General features: G+C 37.8%; 3 protein-coding genes across 6 annotated transcripts in view; 2 read left to right on the plus strand and 1 right to left on the minus strand.

Moving 5' to 3' along the window:
* The window catches only part of rsrc2 (arginine/serine-rich coiled-coil 2), a 6,860-nt gene extending 704 nt beyond the window's left edge, over positions 1–6,156 (plus strand). The window contains exons 2-10 of one of the 2 annotated variants that reach the window (XM_029439962.1): positions 684–828; positions 1,283–1,323; positions 2,629–2,792; positions 3,124–3,249; positions 3,380–3,496; positions 4,219–4,295; positions 4,391–4,650; positions 4,788–4,877; positions 5,430–6,156. In XM_029439962.1, the coding sequence (XP_029295822.1) occupies positions 684–828; positions 1,283–1,323; positions 2,629–2,792; positions 3,124–3,249; positions 3,380–3,496; positions 4,219–4,295; positions 4,391–4,650; positions 4,788–4,877; positions 5,430–5,615 (1,206 nt within the window). In that variant the 3' untranslated portion in view covers positions 5,616–6,156. The remainder of the gene's footprint in view (positions 1–683; positions 829–1,282; positions 1,324–2,628; positions 2,793–3,123; positions 3,250–3,379; positions 3,497–4,218; positions 4,296–4,390; positions 4,651–4,787; positions 4,878–5,429) is intronic. The other variant, XM_029439963.1, reaches the window with a different exon arrangement.
* A 539-nt stretch (positions 6,157–6,695) lies between these two features.
* LOC115013568 (uncharacterized) lies at positions 6,696–9,206 on the minus strand. 3 transcript variants are annotated; one of them, XM_029439966.1, is made up of 5 exons: positions 8,904–9,206; positions 7,870–7,999; positions 7,624–7,757; positions 7,364–7,541; positions 6,696–7,279 (listed from the first exon to the last, which is right to left on the minus strand). In XM_029439966.1, exons 1-5 carry the CDS (start codon positions 9,021–9,023, stop codon positions 6,765–6,767), a joined length of 1,077 nt encoding a protein of 358 aa, XP_029295826.1. In that variant the 5' UTR covers positions 9,024–9,206; the 3' UTR covers positions 6,696–6,764. The 3 variants fall into 3 exon arrangements, with proteins under 3 accessions (XP_029295826.1, XP_029295825.1, XP_029295824.1); XM_029439965.1 differs by having other exon boundaries at positions 6,696–7,319; positions 7,404–7,541; positions 8,904–9,205; XM_029439964.1 differs by having other exon boundaries at positions 6,696–7,541.
* Positions 9,207–10,049: 843 nt separating this feature from the next.
* On the plus strand, positions 10,050–16,134 carry zcchc8 (zinc finger, CCHC domain containing 8). Its single transcript, XM_029440733.1, has 14 exons — positions 10,050–10,263; positions 10,420–10,462; positions 10,550–10,624; positions 11,359–11,461; positions 11,549–11,626; positions 11,764–11,867; positions 12,109–12,174; positions 12,280–12,340; positions 12,431–12,564; positions 13,011–13,153; positions 13,270–13,379; positions 13,702–13,788; positions 14,255–14,375; positions 14,880–16,134. The coding sequence occupies exons 1-14, from the start codon at positions 10,086–10,088 to the stop codon at positions 15,758–15,760; spliced, it is 2,184 nt and encodes a 727-aa protein (XP_029296593.1). The 5' UTR covers positions 10,050–10,085; the 3' UTR covers positions 15,761–16,134.
* Positions 16,135–16,422: the final 288 nt, after the last annotated feature.

Raw genomic sequence — 16,422 nt, forward strand, 5'->3', positions numbered from 1 at the left:
AAGTTAAACAAGTATAAAAGGCTGACACATGTATACTACATGATGTACAGTGAACTGAAAAGTGCCGAGCATCACAAGGCTGTGCATAAGACAACAAAAACACAATCTTCAATATAAAATGAAAATTCCTATATTGCATACCAGAGAAAATGCATAAACAAATGGTTTGAACAAGTTAACAAGATGGGCTATTTATAGCACTGCAGGCCATCCTTACTAAAACTGTTAATTTAAATGTACTTTTCATTTAAATTCTTAAATAATATGCAAACGGAGGCGTTAAAATAATAGTATAGTATAAACGTATTAATTAAAAGTGTATTGGAATGAGTAGGAGACTTGAGCAGATGGGTTTACTTGCTGTAACCATAATCTATTTAGGAAACAGATATTATCAGTATTCGAAGCTCTATTTCAGCACTAGACAAACATATTTTAAAAAAACAGCTATATTTCATTCAGGATGCAGTGACGTTATGAGATGAGTGTGTATTTGACATGTTGTTGTCATTCATCATTGTGTGTGTCTGTCATCTGCAATGGGAAGATTGAGCAAAATGATACAAGGACAACAGTAATAAAGTAATTAATTTGGGGACATTAAAGCACTTGTCCTATATTAGCACACTGAACCCCACTGATTTACTGTTGACATATTTTTATGTCTTATCCATTTTTTCCAGGGAAGTGACAATGACTCTGTTGACTTGACCAGAACAGGCTCCCCAGTTCATCACAGAAAAAAACACAGCATGGAGTCCTCCAGATCTCCCAGAAGCTCCAAACACCACCATTCACGGTCAAGGTCACGCTCCAGGGAACGAAAACGTTAGTATTCAGTAACAGTACCCAGACAGTGCTGACAAGGCCAGAACACGTAGGGCCATGATATGAAATTCGTTAACAAATACACTCATGAGCTCCATTAGTTGAATTTGTGGAAAGATAAAAGACGCCCAATGCCACAAAAATAATGTATCCTAATATTTGACTGAGGTCTCTTCGCTAACATGTAGTTACATAAGCATGTGACAGTATGATCACATTTAACTACAATTATTGTTCATATAATAATACACTGTTGTGTTCTTTTTAAAAGTTCAGATTTAATATGTCCATAGAGTCGATAGCCCAACAGAAACTCCTGCACAATCTTGTCCACTAACTGCATAAAATACTCTATACGGTAGCTTTATTATGTGTTTGTGCTGTTCTCAACTTTGTTTGTTTGACTATTTTTGACGTATATATTTGTCAGCTCTCTGCTTTCTGCTGTTTTCAGGCGACAGAAAATACAGACGGAGTCGCACCAGGAGTAAAGAGGTAATTAATACATTCATTTCTAGAAACGCATTTGATGTGATTTTGAAGGCCTTATGTTGTATTCCTTGTTAGTTTTAGGTGAAGGTGAGTATGTTTTTATTAGGTTGAATATGTTACAATACCCAAAGTTAAGAACAAAATAAATAGATGGAAATGTGCTCACTCGCATGGAAAGGGTCCTTTTTTACCCTCCCGATGTTGACATGTCTCAAAGGAAGCTTTCATCCTTGGATATCTGTCATTGTTTATTACCATATTAAATGGTGAGGAGTAGATTTTTTGTTAAATCCTGTGTGTAGATCACATGATAACATTTCTATAATAAATCATACTCAGCGTGCTAATGCACGAAGAGACTGAACAGAAGACCCTGCTGACATAGCAAAATAATATGTCTACTACTGGGACAGGTAACTATCTGCCATTCAAACTCCTATTTATCTCACACTATTGGTAGAAAAAACAAAACTCTTGCATCGTTTTCAGCTAGGGATGGGCATAATTTCCAAACTGTGTTCCCATGACATACAGATGGTGTGACTCTTTTATACGAATTTGACACAAGATGGCTGTAGGATCTCAAACCTGGCAAAACAAAAAAACACTGTAGAAATGCATTAAGGAAGATAAACTGTGGTTTTTTTATATTAATTTCATCACCGGTGTTGTATGATTTGGATGCCGTAAGTAAAGAAGCTGTAAAAAAGTAAGTCTGATGCCCATCCCTACTTTCACCTTTCACTGGTTTCAAGTTCAAAGCAATTTGGTGACATTGAATTGTCGTTGTTGCTGAACTGACGGCTCACATTTAAGTTTTTTTCCTGAGAATCAGATTTTAGGAGTGCATGCACACTATTACACAGTTTTAATAATTACAGTACATTATTACAATACATTTATTTAGCTGACGCTTTTATCCAAAGAGACTTACAATAATTGCATTCAAACGTGGCTACATAAAGTGCAAGAATCAACTTCATCAAGTATCCTGATCTACTCCTAGTTCTACTTTTAGACTATAAGAGAAAGTGATTTGATTTTATGGACCACGGTGCAGTTTTCAGTCTGCGACGGAATTCTTATATTTACATTGAATTTCGCGTAGTCAAATGCGTCCATATTAGAGAAATGCCCACTCTGGCGATCATGTTCACAGGATGACATTCTGTTATGAAAGTGGATTTGAAATGACAAGGATTTTTTTCAACTTGTCAAAATATATTACATACCTTCTGCCCTAAGCCATGGTACTAACTCTTTTTGTTGCACTATTTTCCTGAAAGAGACAACTTCTTCTTAAAACAGGCTCGAAAGAGGGACTCTGAGAAGCCATCAAAATCACACAGAAAAACAGAGGAGCAGCAAGAGCCAGAGAGACTTTCAGCAGAGAGTGGAGAGGAGAGATCCAGACGCAAAGACAGGAGGCCCTCCAAGGGCCGGAGCATGTCCAGGTCACACTCACGAGAAAGGTTAGTCTGCTCAATAAAAATAAATATGTTCAGCAGGTCTTTTAACTTGTTTAATGACACAGAAAGAAATTCATTGTTGGCAAGGGGTTTTATTATAGTTTCTGGATTAACGATGCTTTGTCTAGAACTTTTGTTTTGATAACTGAAGCCCCACAAATAAACAAATGCATCATAATGTATTTTGTAGAGGTTCTGGTCTCATTAAGTACCACTCAATCATCTACAGTTGATCATCTACATCTTAACATTAACAAAGGATGAATGTATGGTCGCACTATGATTCATGCCAGTCATTTCTTTGAGTCACGATGATGGATCTTGTTGCTTTCAGGCGACCTCACAGTAAAAGTAAGGACAAACGACGATCACGTAGCCGGGACAAGAAGAAGAAGGCCAGGTCTCGCTCGGGTTCAAGGACCAAACACCGTCATCATAGCAGAAGTCGCAGTAAGAGCAGGTGAGCTTCATTAAACTGTCAGTATTTCTTTTACAAATTAAGTATTTTTGATCTATTGTCCTGCATGCTTACCGGTCTACTTGTAATTAACAGTATGCTCATTGATTTTTATTTTTATTTTTTCTACCAGGGAGCGAAAGAAAAAGAGTGAAAAAGTGCGCAGAAAGAGTCGAAGCAGGTCTGTTAATCCACCTGCCTTCCGGGGCCGAAACGCAGCTATGGATGCACAAGAGGCCCTGGCCAGAAGGCAAGGCAACAGTTTATAGGGCATTTACAATATAGATAGTTGCTCATCCTGTTCTGGCCAAATCCAAGCAATGGTAGAGGTGCTTATTGCATCTGTGTAATAGCAGCTACATAGGTTATCTTTTTCCAATAATAAACATACATTGTCAACTTCCACTGCTCTAATGCCTGACATTTTAAGAAGATGATATGGCTCGCAGGCAAATCACAGATTAAATAGCATTAATGGAACCAAACAGACTTAAACCATCAGCCACAGTTCATTCCAGAAGTTATTCAGATGAAAGTTGTAGACCTCTGGGTTTGGCTATAATCTGACTTCTCAACCATGTTGTGCTTGCCAGAGAGCATTTTTGTTCATAAACTGTCGTTGGTAGGGAAACAAAGGAAACATAACATTGTAATAGGTGGGGTGCACTTGTGGTCTAGGTATCTTAAGACACTGACCATGTTATTTTATGTAGTCTGGCCGGGGACCTTTGTTGCATGTTATTCCTCTTTTCTCTCCCTTGATTTCCTTTCAAATCTATACTGTCCCCTGTTCAAGGCAATGATGCTCAAAAAATACATATGAAAAAGTCTGGCTGATGTCTCCAACATGTTGAGCTATGATTGTTTTGCTTGCATGTCATATTTTCAGTTTTAGGTCCACAGAAGTTGGCACATTACGCTTTTAAACCACATTAGTTACAAGATCTCCTCTCTCTCTCTCTTTCTTTCCAGGCTGGAGAGAGCCAAGAAACTACAGGAGCAGAAGGAGAAGGAAATGTTGGAGCAGCAACAGCAGGAGATAGCTGCAGGTGAGAAGCGCTTATTGTGCTAAGTTTTAAAACCATGGTCATATCAGTGATGATTCAGTTACTTAGCTTCATTGTTCTGTGCATTTTGTTTCCAGTGGCTGCCCCTATCACATCAGCAGCTGCTGCAGCGGTCCCCTCAAACCCTGCCCTCAATGTGGCGGCCCTCCTGGCCTCTGGGACCCAGGTCACGCCCCAGATAGCCATGGCAGCGCAGATGGCAGCCCTTCAAGCAAAAACACTGGCAGAGACTGGAATTGCTGTGCCCAGCTACTACAACCCATCTGCTGTAAACCCCATGAAGTTTGCAGAGCAGGAGAAAAAGAGGAAGATGCTATGGCAGGGAAAGAAGGAGGGGGTAAGATTGGATTTTGCTTTTTTATTTTATTTTTATCCACCAGTTCGATGCCCTGCATTTCCACCGGGCTCTTAAATACGTACTGTATAGTAGAAAAGGATGATCTTTATCATTTCTGTTTTGTTTTTGTTTTTAAGGACAAGTCCCAGACAGCTGAGCTGTGGGAAAAGCTCAACTTTGGAAACAAGAACCAAAATGTTAAATTCCGTAAACTAATGGGTATTAAAGTAAGTATTTGTCATTTTACTTAAAGGCACAATGAGTAGGTTTTGTCAGTTGTGGTTTGTGAACACAACATTCAAAGTCGGCCCCTCCTTCCCGGTTCAACGAAGAGCACGGTGCTTGTTGGTGTAAGCCGGGTGAAAACCAACCTCAGATTCACGCTCCCTTTGGAACTAGCTTCGTCCGCTTGGCATTTTGCCTCGCTTTATTTGCGTTTTTTTGGCTGTGTCCGCTTTACGTAGCTTACTCTTGGGTGCAGGCTTAAGATCTGATACGTAGTTGCTACATTTTTACAGAGGTTGACTCCCAGGAAACATCCCGAACACAGCAAAATATGAACAAAAGAGAAAATTGAGGCAGAGGGCAGACACCGCCACACACTTCCAGGGGTCATAATTGATGATTGAAAAGGGTTTATACATTGTTTTTAATGAAAATCCTACTCATTCTGCCTCGAACCAATTGGTATTTGATACTGCTATTAAATCTTCAGTCCACCACTTAAGCTTTCTGATCTTTCACTTTTCAGAGTTAACTTGAATTTGCTTTCTTTACAGGATGAGGAAGAAGTCGAAGCCGCCAAACCGCTCAACGAGGATGGCTTGAAGACTCTTCAAAAGCAGGAGGAGATGTTCAGAAACCTTGACGTTCAGTATGAGATGGCTCGGTCTCAGACACACACCCAGAGGGGAATGGGCCTCGGCTTCTCCTCCTCATTCTCACGTGGAATGGATTCTATCTAGTGCCAGACATTGGCAGTCTTTGCCACTCATGTGATCATATAGGACCACCAATTCATCGCTAGCCCTCAAGCTTGCATGGATGTTGCTCTGAATCTGTAATTTATTTATAGACAAACATCTCGCATATTGGAACATTATAATGTAAATAGCCAGATGCTGAGTTTGTCTGTGTTTATTAATCTGTACTGTAATCTTTGCAAAAGGATGCATCAGTTTGACTAGTTGATACTGGTTAAAGTTAAATATGTTATTTGTTTGAATAATGTGGTAGTTTTTTTTTTTTTTTTTTTTACTCAAATATTTGTGATTGTTTGGACATTAACTGAATATAATGTGGTTCAAGTAAACATTGTTTACATCCATTTAGCGAAAAGGCATCTGAAGTCAATGTAGCATTACCAGAATCCCACATTAATTTCTCCTGATTGGGAAAAACAAAACAGTGGGTTGTAATGCATATTGTCTTCAGGATTGTGCCCGAAAGGAGAAATCACATATTTCATATGTTCAGAAATAAATTAGTTTTGTGTTGAATATGTTTTTTTTGATCCATCACCTCATTTGAATTTTTATGTTGTGATACCTGTGCGTTTTTACATTCAGTGTTAGGGAGTTACATAATTGTAATCCGTTTCTAAGACAAAATGTTTGTTATTACAAAGGGGTTACAGAATATATTCACCTGGGTGAAAAGCGTATTTGTAGAATTCATTCTGTTACTTTAATGAAATAATTCAAATCACAATGTAACTAGTAATTTGTAACCATTACATTTCTAAATTAACCTTCCCAACACTGATTACATGTTGGTTTAAATTAACTTAGTGTTGTTAGGATTGGGCATCAATGATAAAAGTATTTATTTATACAGCCATATTAAAAAGGAAAAATCATGGAATGAATGAATTGTCACCTGTTTTGTCAAAAATAACTTAATTCCCTAATTTTGTAACACAATAGCATAAAATGATCATGTCAGTATGATTCCACTGAAGGTCAACAAACAATATTGATTTGTAATGCAGCGATAATTGTTGATGGACGTATGTGCTGAAAAAGAAAAATGTCCAAAGCAAGAAATACAAGAAATGCACATTTATTGGAATACTGTAAATAGTTTGTGTTTGATGCCTGAATGGAAATCTTCCTCTATTTACATATAAGACTGGAGTACAGCACATGAGCCACACCAGTTATGAGGTTGTGGTTGGCAAACTCGAGGATAAGGAGCAGGATTGGGAACTCGCTGTGTCTCTTCTCCACAGTGGACTCCTCACTTAAGCCCATCCAATGAAGCAGCAGGGTCTGCATGGCTTCTGGGAATAGTTCTGTGGCTAGTTCCTCAGCAGGTGGCAAGTCACTAATACGTTCAATATGCTGAACTTTAAAGCCCTCCACTTTCTGGCTTATGCTGCTGTTTGCTGCATGAAACTGTTGGCCTAGCCAACGTCCTATACCACAAAGCAGGGAACTTGAATACACACAGCCCCAGTCTTGGGTCTTTAGCAGAGCTAGCACAGTTTCTGTCACATCCTTTTCTTTTAGATTCCCATTTATGTATTGATCAATGTTCTCCAAAAGCACCATGATAGTGTCCAGCTGCTCTGTGTAGCCGTGAGTCTCGGAGGAGAGTTTGTCATCCAAGTTGTGCAATTTTTTTCTCACTGTCGAAACAAGTAGTTGGCTGTGCTCAGTCTGCAAGCTCTGCTTGGGAAAAGAACAATAATCGTGATCTGCTGATGCATTACCTGTGTCACTGCCATATACATACACAGATTCCCTGCCAACCTGGCAATGCTGAGGTTGTGACATTTCCTTCCTTGATTCTGTATCATGCAGGCTGCTGGATAGTGCAAAGTCGAGCTGCACGCTGAGGCTGTAACTCATTTTCAGAGGGCTGTCATTTATCTGTGATTTCCAAACATCCTGCAAAGGAATGTAATATATCAAAAGATATATGTCGAATATATATCATGTAAAGACACGCACAATGTTAACTGTACTGCACCTGGAAGTTCTCTAGCACAGCAAGCTGCTCTTGCTTACTGTACATCTCAAATGCTACTCGAAAAAGTCCTTGAACGCTGTAGAACCAGAGGCTGTTGTTTGCAGTAGCTACCTTCAACCCATGGAACCTGAATGCTGCAACAGGAAGACAACATCGTCAAGTGTTGTGTACGTGTGTGTGCATTGGTGTAGGCAAAGTCATTGTTATGTCTTTGTGTTACTAATTTCTCTCGTGTATTTATTTTACCTGAGGAAAAATTTATTTTTGTTGCGAATCCTTTCTTGGCAAACTTGGCGTGGTATCTGGGGTGATTCTCTGTGCGGATGTCTGTGTTGGAGAAGAGATCAGCGCCTAAATAGAGAGGAACCACCGGACTCTGAAACAGATACAGAGATGATACACATGAACCCACCTGCATGTCTTCGATTGAGATAAGGACATACATTGTGAAATAACAATAATAATAATAAAATGTATTTCTATAGCGCCTTTCAAAACCAGACTTACTCGCTTTATAAAAACCAATGGTGGAAGAAGTACTCAGATATTTTACTTAAGTAAAAGTAGTAATACCACAGTGTAAAAATACTCTTTTGAAAGTAAAAGTCCTGCATTCGAAATCCTACTCAAGTAAAAGTACGTAAGTATTAGTGTACCAAAAGTAAAAGTAGGTAAGTATTAGTGAAAAGTAAAAGTACGTAAGTATTAGTGTACCAAAAGTAAAAGTACGTAAGTATTAGTGAAAAGTAAAAGTACGTAAGTATTAGTGTACCAAAAGTAAAAGTACAGAATTTCAAAATAATATATAAAATATTACTGGATTATATTTATTGATGCATGAATGTGTACATCACTTTAATGTTGCAGCCACTGGGCAGCTTAACCTATAATCACATATCGTAATTTATTAGCTGTTTTTATTTTTTAATAATATATCTGCAAAGTATCGAGTAACCAAAGCTTTATAAGTAATTGTAACGAATTAAAAAGTACAATATTTGCCTCAAAAACGTAGCAAACGTAGAAGTATAAAGCACCATTTTAATAATCAAATAAAGTACCTCAAAATTGTACTTAATTAGGCTGCAGTCTGTTTGCTACTATTTGAGTAAATTGGATTCATGTTAATGACACTACAAACAAAAAAGATGATGATGGCCAATATAGCACCCTCTAGCTGCTTTCAAAGGTTATGGGAAATATGATAACTAAAACAAAGCTATCATTAGACAGTAGCCTGCAGTAACAGCTTATATTTAGAGTTCATGAGTAACACTCACTTTGTGGGGACACTCAGTGAGCCTGAACGATGTCACATTCACCAGGTGAATAAAGCGAATTTTCCGTGAGCCCCCGTCACACTGCGGCAAAGTTAGGTGGATAGTTGGGCAACTTGACATTGCTGGAAGTAAAATTAGGCTTATCACTCAGTCACAATTGTCTCTTGTCCCGTGGAAAGACAGAATGTTTTACCAGAATAGTTAAACTAAAGTAAAAAAGTCCAGCGGCAGCAACAGCAACAAACAGCAATGACTAAACGGAACAGGAACAACGGGGTTTTGTAAGCCCTCGGTAATGTCTTAGGGGTCAAAGAAGAAGGCTATGACTCGTAAGCCCTTTTCCCACATGCAGCTAATTGGATTTCGTATCTCCATTTTAGAATAAAAATAAAAATATATTTATATAAACATGGAGAAGATGTATCTTGGAATATTTACAGTAATGTAATTATAATGATAAAGATACTAATGCTGAAAAAACAGAATATTTCTTGAAATGTATAGTGTAATACACCATACCAAGGTGATGAGATTATTGCACAGTTGAATATCTGCACAGGTAATATAAGTATAGTCCGTATTGCACATTTTAGGTATACATATCTACATATTTATTGTATTAAGTTTAATACTTTATATTTATTGAAAAAATTGTACATATCACACATTTTGACAATAAGAAACACAGTGCAAAATGTATAAAAATAAATAGATAAAATAGGAAAATAAATATTAAAAGAGTATTTAAGGCACAATTTGTGATTGTATATTTATATACATACTTTACAGGCAACACATACCCCAGTTTTTGTTTTTTTGTTTGTACAAGTTTTGATAGTTTCTGTAAAATAAGCTTTTATGTATATATAATGTGGCAAATTACATTTTCTGTCCCAAAATTAAAAAGGTTGCTCCTTTGTGTGCTACCTACAGATTTCCACGTTAGAAAAGGAGTGAAGTTTGATTAGTTTTACCCTTTTTCAATTTTCTGTCATCTGAAGAGATCTTTAGAAGCAGTTCCTCTAATATAGGCTTTATGTAGCCTGTAATACAATGTTATGGGCTGAGAAACCCTTTCACTAAGTCTGTCTATCACGTGATACACGGAGGACCAATGAATACGAAGAATAACTGATTTCACCTCTGAACCTGAATCCGTCCTGCACCACAGAGTCGCTAAAAATGGCTGAAGTTGATTTCGGCGACAGTGAGCTCTTTGAGCAGCTTGATGACTCCGCGCCGCCGACGGTACCGACACATATTCGCTTCACAGATGATGAGGAAGACCAGGCGGAAACGAGCCAGCTCCGTAGCCGACTGGAGAAGTGTGATGACCACATCCAGAGACTCACCGAGGAGAATATCCTTGTGTCAGTGTGTGCTAGCACTGTGGATGTAGCACTAGCTAACGTCTGCTAACACCGTGAGCCTCCTGTCTGTAACCAAAACAACATGAACATGTACGCTAATGGCTAGTTTGTAGGATGTCTGTTTATTTCCTTAATTCCTAGATTACATAAAGGTTTGAGGAGAAAGCTGAACCTTCTGACACGGCCAAGGTAATTGTTAGCTGACACTATGTTTGTTTCAAAACAAATGAAACGAAACTGATCATAACTAACCGTAATTTCCCTCTGATTTTACAGCGGCATCACAATTGAAGATGTCAACATCGACGGGCCAGCTCTTCAAATCCTTTATGCAAACAACATTATTTCAAAGTAAGCAGTCAAATGGGTTCATGTGCTCACTTGTGGTTTGCATAGTTTTGTCATGTCTTTCTTGGTTTACTGTCAATCAGCGGTGGAAGAAGTACTAGAAATACGTAATTTAAAAATACTCTGTCCTGCATTCAATTTCCTCAAGTAAAAGTATAAGACTAATAGCTTCAAAATGAAGTACCGAAAGCAAAGGTACTATTTTTGCAGAAACTTCAATTTCAGAATGATGTATATTATATTATTGGGTTATTATAATCTGTAATTTGATAGATTACTGCACGTATATTTTTAATGTTGGACCTAGTAAAGGTGGGACTAATTTCATTTGCTTTATATACTGCTGTGGAGCTTAATCTAAAATAATAATGTAACATTTTATTTGTTAATATTTTGTATTAATAACTTGAACCTGTAAAATATTTTTTTTAAATGTATGTAGTGGTGTAAAATGAACAATATCTCTCTGAGATATAGTGGAGTAGAAGTATAAAGTAATATAAAATGGTACTTAAGTACAATACTTAGTTACTTTACACCACTGCTGTCAATTTGGGGTTGTAATGGTAAAAAAATGTTTAACCATGTTTATGTAATTGGCAAAAAAAATTACGCCACCTGTTTTGGATTATACATTATGGCTAATAAGATGAAATGACAGCATTTTGATTACCTCGCTGTGTCTCATTGCTAAATTGTTTAGAAAAAACCCAACAATAAATATCTCCCCTTTTTAGGCAGTGTCGTCAAGAACTTGAAGATTGCATCTGCAGTTTGATTTTGAAGCACCAGAACCCGAGCAATGAAAAGAAAAACTCCATAATTCAAATGACACCTCAGGTATTTACCCAGAATGTTTTATTGTTATTGTGTTTTAATATCAAAACTGTTATGAATTAGTTCAAACATGTTCTATCATCTATGAAGAATTCCGCCTTTGCTATGGATGAAGATCTACAGAAGTCTTCTTCCGGTACCATAAAAACAACAACTGAAGCCTTTAAAGTGAGTATTTACTGTTATTTTCAGTGGTTTGCATATTGCACAATTTCTTACCCCATGGGAAAAGAAAATTGGATGTTTTCAAATATTCTACATGCCAAGTTAATGATTTAAAACATTTTCTTATGTTGCTTTCTTAGGTGGTTGGAAGTGTCTTATATTTCACTACATTCAGTGTTGATAAACTTGGACAGCCTCTGGTGAATGAAAACCCCCAGCTGACCGATGGATGGGACGTTCCAACGTATCTTTAAAATGGATAAATTGACACTTCATCAGAAATCGACGGTCTCGTCTGTCAAGTCATCTGTTTTGAACATGGGATCAGAATTTTCTCTTTCAAGTAAAGAGGTCCTGATTTGAAATGTGGCGATCTATTTTAAAATATCCAGCATATAAGTGGGACTATTAAGGTGTCGAAATAGAGAAGTTTGTCGCTTTTTGTTTTGTACAAACATGATAACATTTCCTGAATAGTTGCAAAGCTATCACCAGGTTTTCAACCAAGTCGTTGGCACAGATGGACAGGACCTAGAAATGAAAGACAAAAGGTATGTCAGGTTATTAATGAAGCTGTATTTAGTTTCCATCTTCTGATTATGACTTGTGTGGCATATACATGTATGATGAGCCCATTGCTGATCTGTTCCTTCTAGACCCAAATCAATGTGTTTCAACTGTGGTTCGACTGGTCATCAGCTGAGAGACTGTCCCAAGGTAAGAACAAGTTAGCAATATTATGGTATGTGCTTAAACACAAGAAGAGTCAGAACATGATTTACTACATTAAACATGTTTTCTTCCTAGCCTAAAGACATGGCTGCCATTAATGAGCGAAGAAAGGAGTTTAATCAGAACAGCAACCCGGGGATGAGTAACCAGCGATACCATGCTGATGAAGTGGAGGAACGCTTTGCTAAATACAAGCCTGGAGTCATGAGGTAGGAGTGTTATTTTGCACACAACAGACACAAACATCTAGGCCTGCAACCAATGATCATTTTCATTGTTGATGAATCTGCAGATTATTTTCTAGATTAATTGTTTGGGCTGTAAAATGTACTGAAAAATGTCCATCCCAGTTTCTCAAAGTCCAAGATGATGTTTTTGTTTTTAATGTCTTGTTTCGTCAGTCCACAACCCAAAGATATTCAGTTTAATATGATATGAAACGGGAGAAAAACATACGTGAGGCTGAAAACCGTGTTTTGGCATAAAAACTTAAACTTAACTAATTAATCAACTATCAAAATAGTTTTGTTTTCTTCTCGATCATCATTTCGTTGCAGCTCTACAAACCATAATTTATTCACATCTTATATTTAATGTACGAAATAAATGTAAATGTTGATGATTTAATGTTTTACACTGTTGTGCTTTTGAATAGTGAGGATCTGTTGACAGCTCTGGGAATTGAAGCCAACACCCTCCCTCCTCTAATTTATCGCATGAGACAGCTGGGCTACCCACCAGGTTGGCTCAAAGAGGCAGAGATGGAAGACTCTGGCTTAGCGATGTATGATGGAAATGGTATGTTTTTAAATGAAATTTAAACTTCACACTGATTTTCCTTTTTGACTACTGCAAAACAATGTTATCGAGTTGTCGAAATGTTTGAATCTGAATCTGTTTTTTCTGTTTTCTAGTTTCAAAGGATGGTAATATAAAAGACAATTCACAAAACATCTCTTATGATGTTTCCAAACTGGTAGACTTCCCAGGTTTCAATGTACCTGCAGCACACACAATGAAAGATGTAAGTTCTTCAATATGATCTTTTTCTTATTTATATTTCAGTCATATGAAGATATAAATAAAACATATTAAGTGTTTCTCATTAATCAGAAAGTATTGTTTTAGGATTTCTGATTCTTCTGATTCTTCAGTGATGATGTGATTACATCAGCATTTGTATGAAAATACTTGAATACTTGCATTTTAATCTTATCATTCTTATTATTTTCTGTCACAAAATCTTTATGAAAATACTGTAGTATGGAGTCACTTTGAACTACACCATGTATAAATCATTCTGTCTATTAAAGTGCTCTTTTTCTTTCGATTGTTCTGATCTCCAGGAGTTCATGCAGTATGGTTCTATTCCAATGCAGACCAACCACATGAAGCCAAACTATGCAGCTTACCTGTCCAACAACTTCCCTATGGTAATTATCTTAAAGTCCTGCAAGTGGTTACTATTTGTCAGATCTGAACTCATTGTCCATGATACCACTGTACACACATTTTTAATAGAAGATATTGAGTAACTATAATGTTACATACTATAAGAAATGTTGAAGGATTATTTTATCCACATATAAGATATTGCAGTGTTTCTTTGTTGTTGTTGTTGTTGTCCCTTTTCAACCATTAATTCTGCACTGGTTTGCTTGTCCCCATCCTCACTGCTCATTGTTATTCATTCATAAAATCAAATCATTAGGAAACAACCATAAAAGAAACGTACACAAAATAATATATTCCGCAAAAACAGGATAAGAACATTAGTAATACAACAGTCCATTCTGTTTACATGTCTTTTCTCTGTCATTCTATCCTCTGGATTTCCACTCTTCATCAATTAGCCTTTGGGAAGCGCCCTTAAATATTGTTGTTCTCCCTTGCCAACAGCCTGGTGCCACCTGCAACAAGAGACGGCATGAATCTGAGTCATCTCCCCAGCAAAGGAAGAAGACTAGGCCCAGTCCTGATCAGAACTCTGGCAGGAGCTCGGACATGGATATTGAATCAGGTAACTGTTCATCTCAGTCTATTTTTAAATGTGCGTCACAAGTTACTTGAACACAAAGTTATTTAGATAAAATGGAAGACGCCTGGCCACTTTATTAGGTACATCAGGCCACTTTTAATACAAATATCTAATCCTAGATCTGCTGAAGTTCAAACGAAGCACCAGAAGGGTGAAGAAAGGGGATATAAGTGACTTTGAAAGTGGCATGTCTGTTGCTGGTTTGAGTATTTTAGAAACTGCTGATCTATCTTTAGGGTTTACAGAGAATGGTCTGGGGAGAAAAAAAAAACCAGTGCGCAGTAATGCCTTATGTGTTAAAGGTAGATAACAGTCAAACACTCCTATGACTTCATAAAATACTGCTTTTTACAATGTTGCCATGTTGTAACAAGCAGGTTTTTTATTCATAGTTGAAATGCAGAATAATACACGGTAATACTTGAATCAGCTGCCTCTTTGTACGGGCCAACCCTTACTTTCTAATCTTTGCGTGTCTTCCCCCAGACCCAGGAACACCTTATAGTCATGGCCAAGGTGACTTCCAGTTTCAACCTCCACTGCCCCCTGGCTCCCCTTGCTTCAGTTCTCCTCCTCCTTTACCCCATGGCACTCCTCCAGCCACACCCACTCCTCCACCTCTCCCTAAAGGTACACCTCCTCCCACACCCACCAACGGCTCCCCAGCTCTGCGGGGGCGTAACTGGGTAGTAGTTGATGAGACTGTAGGGGGAACAGAGGATGAATTGTCATTGGAGGAACTGGAGGAACAGCAGAGGCTGATTTGGGCCGCTCTAGAAAATGCAGACACTGCCACTAATAGCGACTGTGAGACACCTGCAGCGGGAACACCTGTACCCAGTTCACCAAGTGTGTCCACGCCTGTACAAGTCGACACAGAAACGGAGGAGGTTGAAGAAACGATGGACACAACGAAACCTGCAGAAACTTGCCATAGCAGTGAAGATAAAAGTGAACCAGGGGCTAAAGAGATTCAGATTCAGACTCAGAGCCCTGAACCAGTCAAAGCTCAAGACGAAAGCCTGCAGAATCCAGGTCCAATTAAATCCCAGGATGACAGCCCGCAGAGCCCTGATCCAATCAAATGCCAGGAAGAAAACCCCCAGAGCCCTGATCCAATCAAATGCCAGGAAGACAACCCCCAGATTCCTGATCTAGATGTCTCTAATGGGGGAGCTGGAGATTGTGCTTCTCCTAACCATGACGAGAAGATAACAGCTGTTCCTCATCGGAGCAGATTTGCAGCTGGCATCGTTCCATTTGAAGATACACCAGAGTTCACTGAAGTTGCTGAAGCCACAGGGACATACCTTCGGATCAGAGACTTGCTTAAAAGTTCCCCTCGAAGTTTGGCGAAGAAAAAATAAAAATGTACTGTCTTCATTTGGAACACATGGATATTTTTTTAAACAAAAACTCTCTTTTTCATCTTCATGGCCATCCTATTAAGCATGTTTTTAGCTGTTCATTATTTTGTACCAAGTTGAATGTTTATGCTGTGTATATACATTTGATCTGTAAGCATACGAGGGGTGGGCATTAAGGCATCAATAGTTTGTAGGTATTGACCAGTTAGTTTTTTGTAGCAGTTATTCATGCTGTTCATTTTATTGTAAAATTTGTAAAATGGTAATTTCATGACCTGTATTAATAATTTTAATATGATGTTTAAATGTTTTATTTTCTATTTTTGTCCCACATGAATTGCTCTAAATTCATTAAGTAAACAGGCTTTCTCTTGCTTCAGTGCTTTATTGCTGCTGTCTGCCATGACAAGATGTGGGTTTGATTTAATGCTGTATCTTGGCCGCACAGATGGCCCTCTGTTACCATAATCAGCTCACTTGCTGATTTTGCTGCACATTGCAAATTAAATTGCATTTAATTTAACTGCACCTTCAATTAGAATTTTTTTCCTGTATGACTTTAGGAAGCTTGGTCTATATCTTGTCTTTATTAATTCATCAAATATATTCATATCACAGATGAAATAAAGTTCAATCTCCCCTTTCAAATTGATGTGCCAACA

Source organism: Cottoperca gobio, chromosome 9, assembly GCF_900634415.1.
Source record: "Cottoperca gobio chromosome 9, fCotGob3.1, whole genome shotgun sequence".
Classification (NCBI taxonomy): Eukaryota; Metazoa; Chordata; class Actinopteri; order Perciformes; family Bovichtidae; genus Cottoperca; species Cottoperca gobio.

Bases quoted from the DNA above. Each gene is read 5' to 3' on its own strand.
- LOC115013568 (XM_029439964.1), bottom strand. From the start codon at position 9,023: ATGTCAAGTTGCCCAACTATCCACCTAACTTTGCCGCAGTGTGACGGG. The intron at 8,000-8,903 runs GTGAGTGTTACT...TATCTGTTTCAG, and splicing joins TCACTGAGTGTCCCCACAAA to AGTCCGGTGGTTCCTCTCTA. The intron at 7,542-7,623 runs GTGCAGTACAGT...ATTCCTTTGCAG, and splicing joins CTGTGCTAGAGAACTTCCAG to GATGTTTGGAAATCACAGAT.
- zcchc8 (XM_029440733.1), top strand. From the start codon at position 10,086: ATGGCTGAAGTTGATTTCGGCGACAGTGAGCTCTTTGAGCAGCTTGAT. The intron at 11,462-11,548 runs GTATTTACCCAG...TCATCTATGAAG, and splicing joins TAATTCAAATGACACCTCAG to AATTCCGCCTTTGCTATGGA. The intron at 12,341-12,430 runs GTAAGAACAAGT...TTTTCTTCCTAG, and splicing joins AGCTGAGAGACTGTCCCAAG to CCTAAAGACATGGCTGCCAT.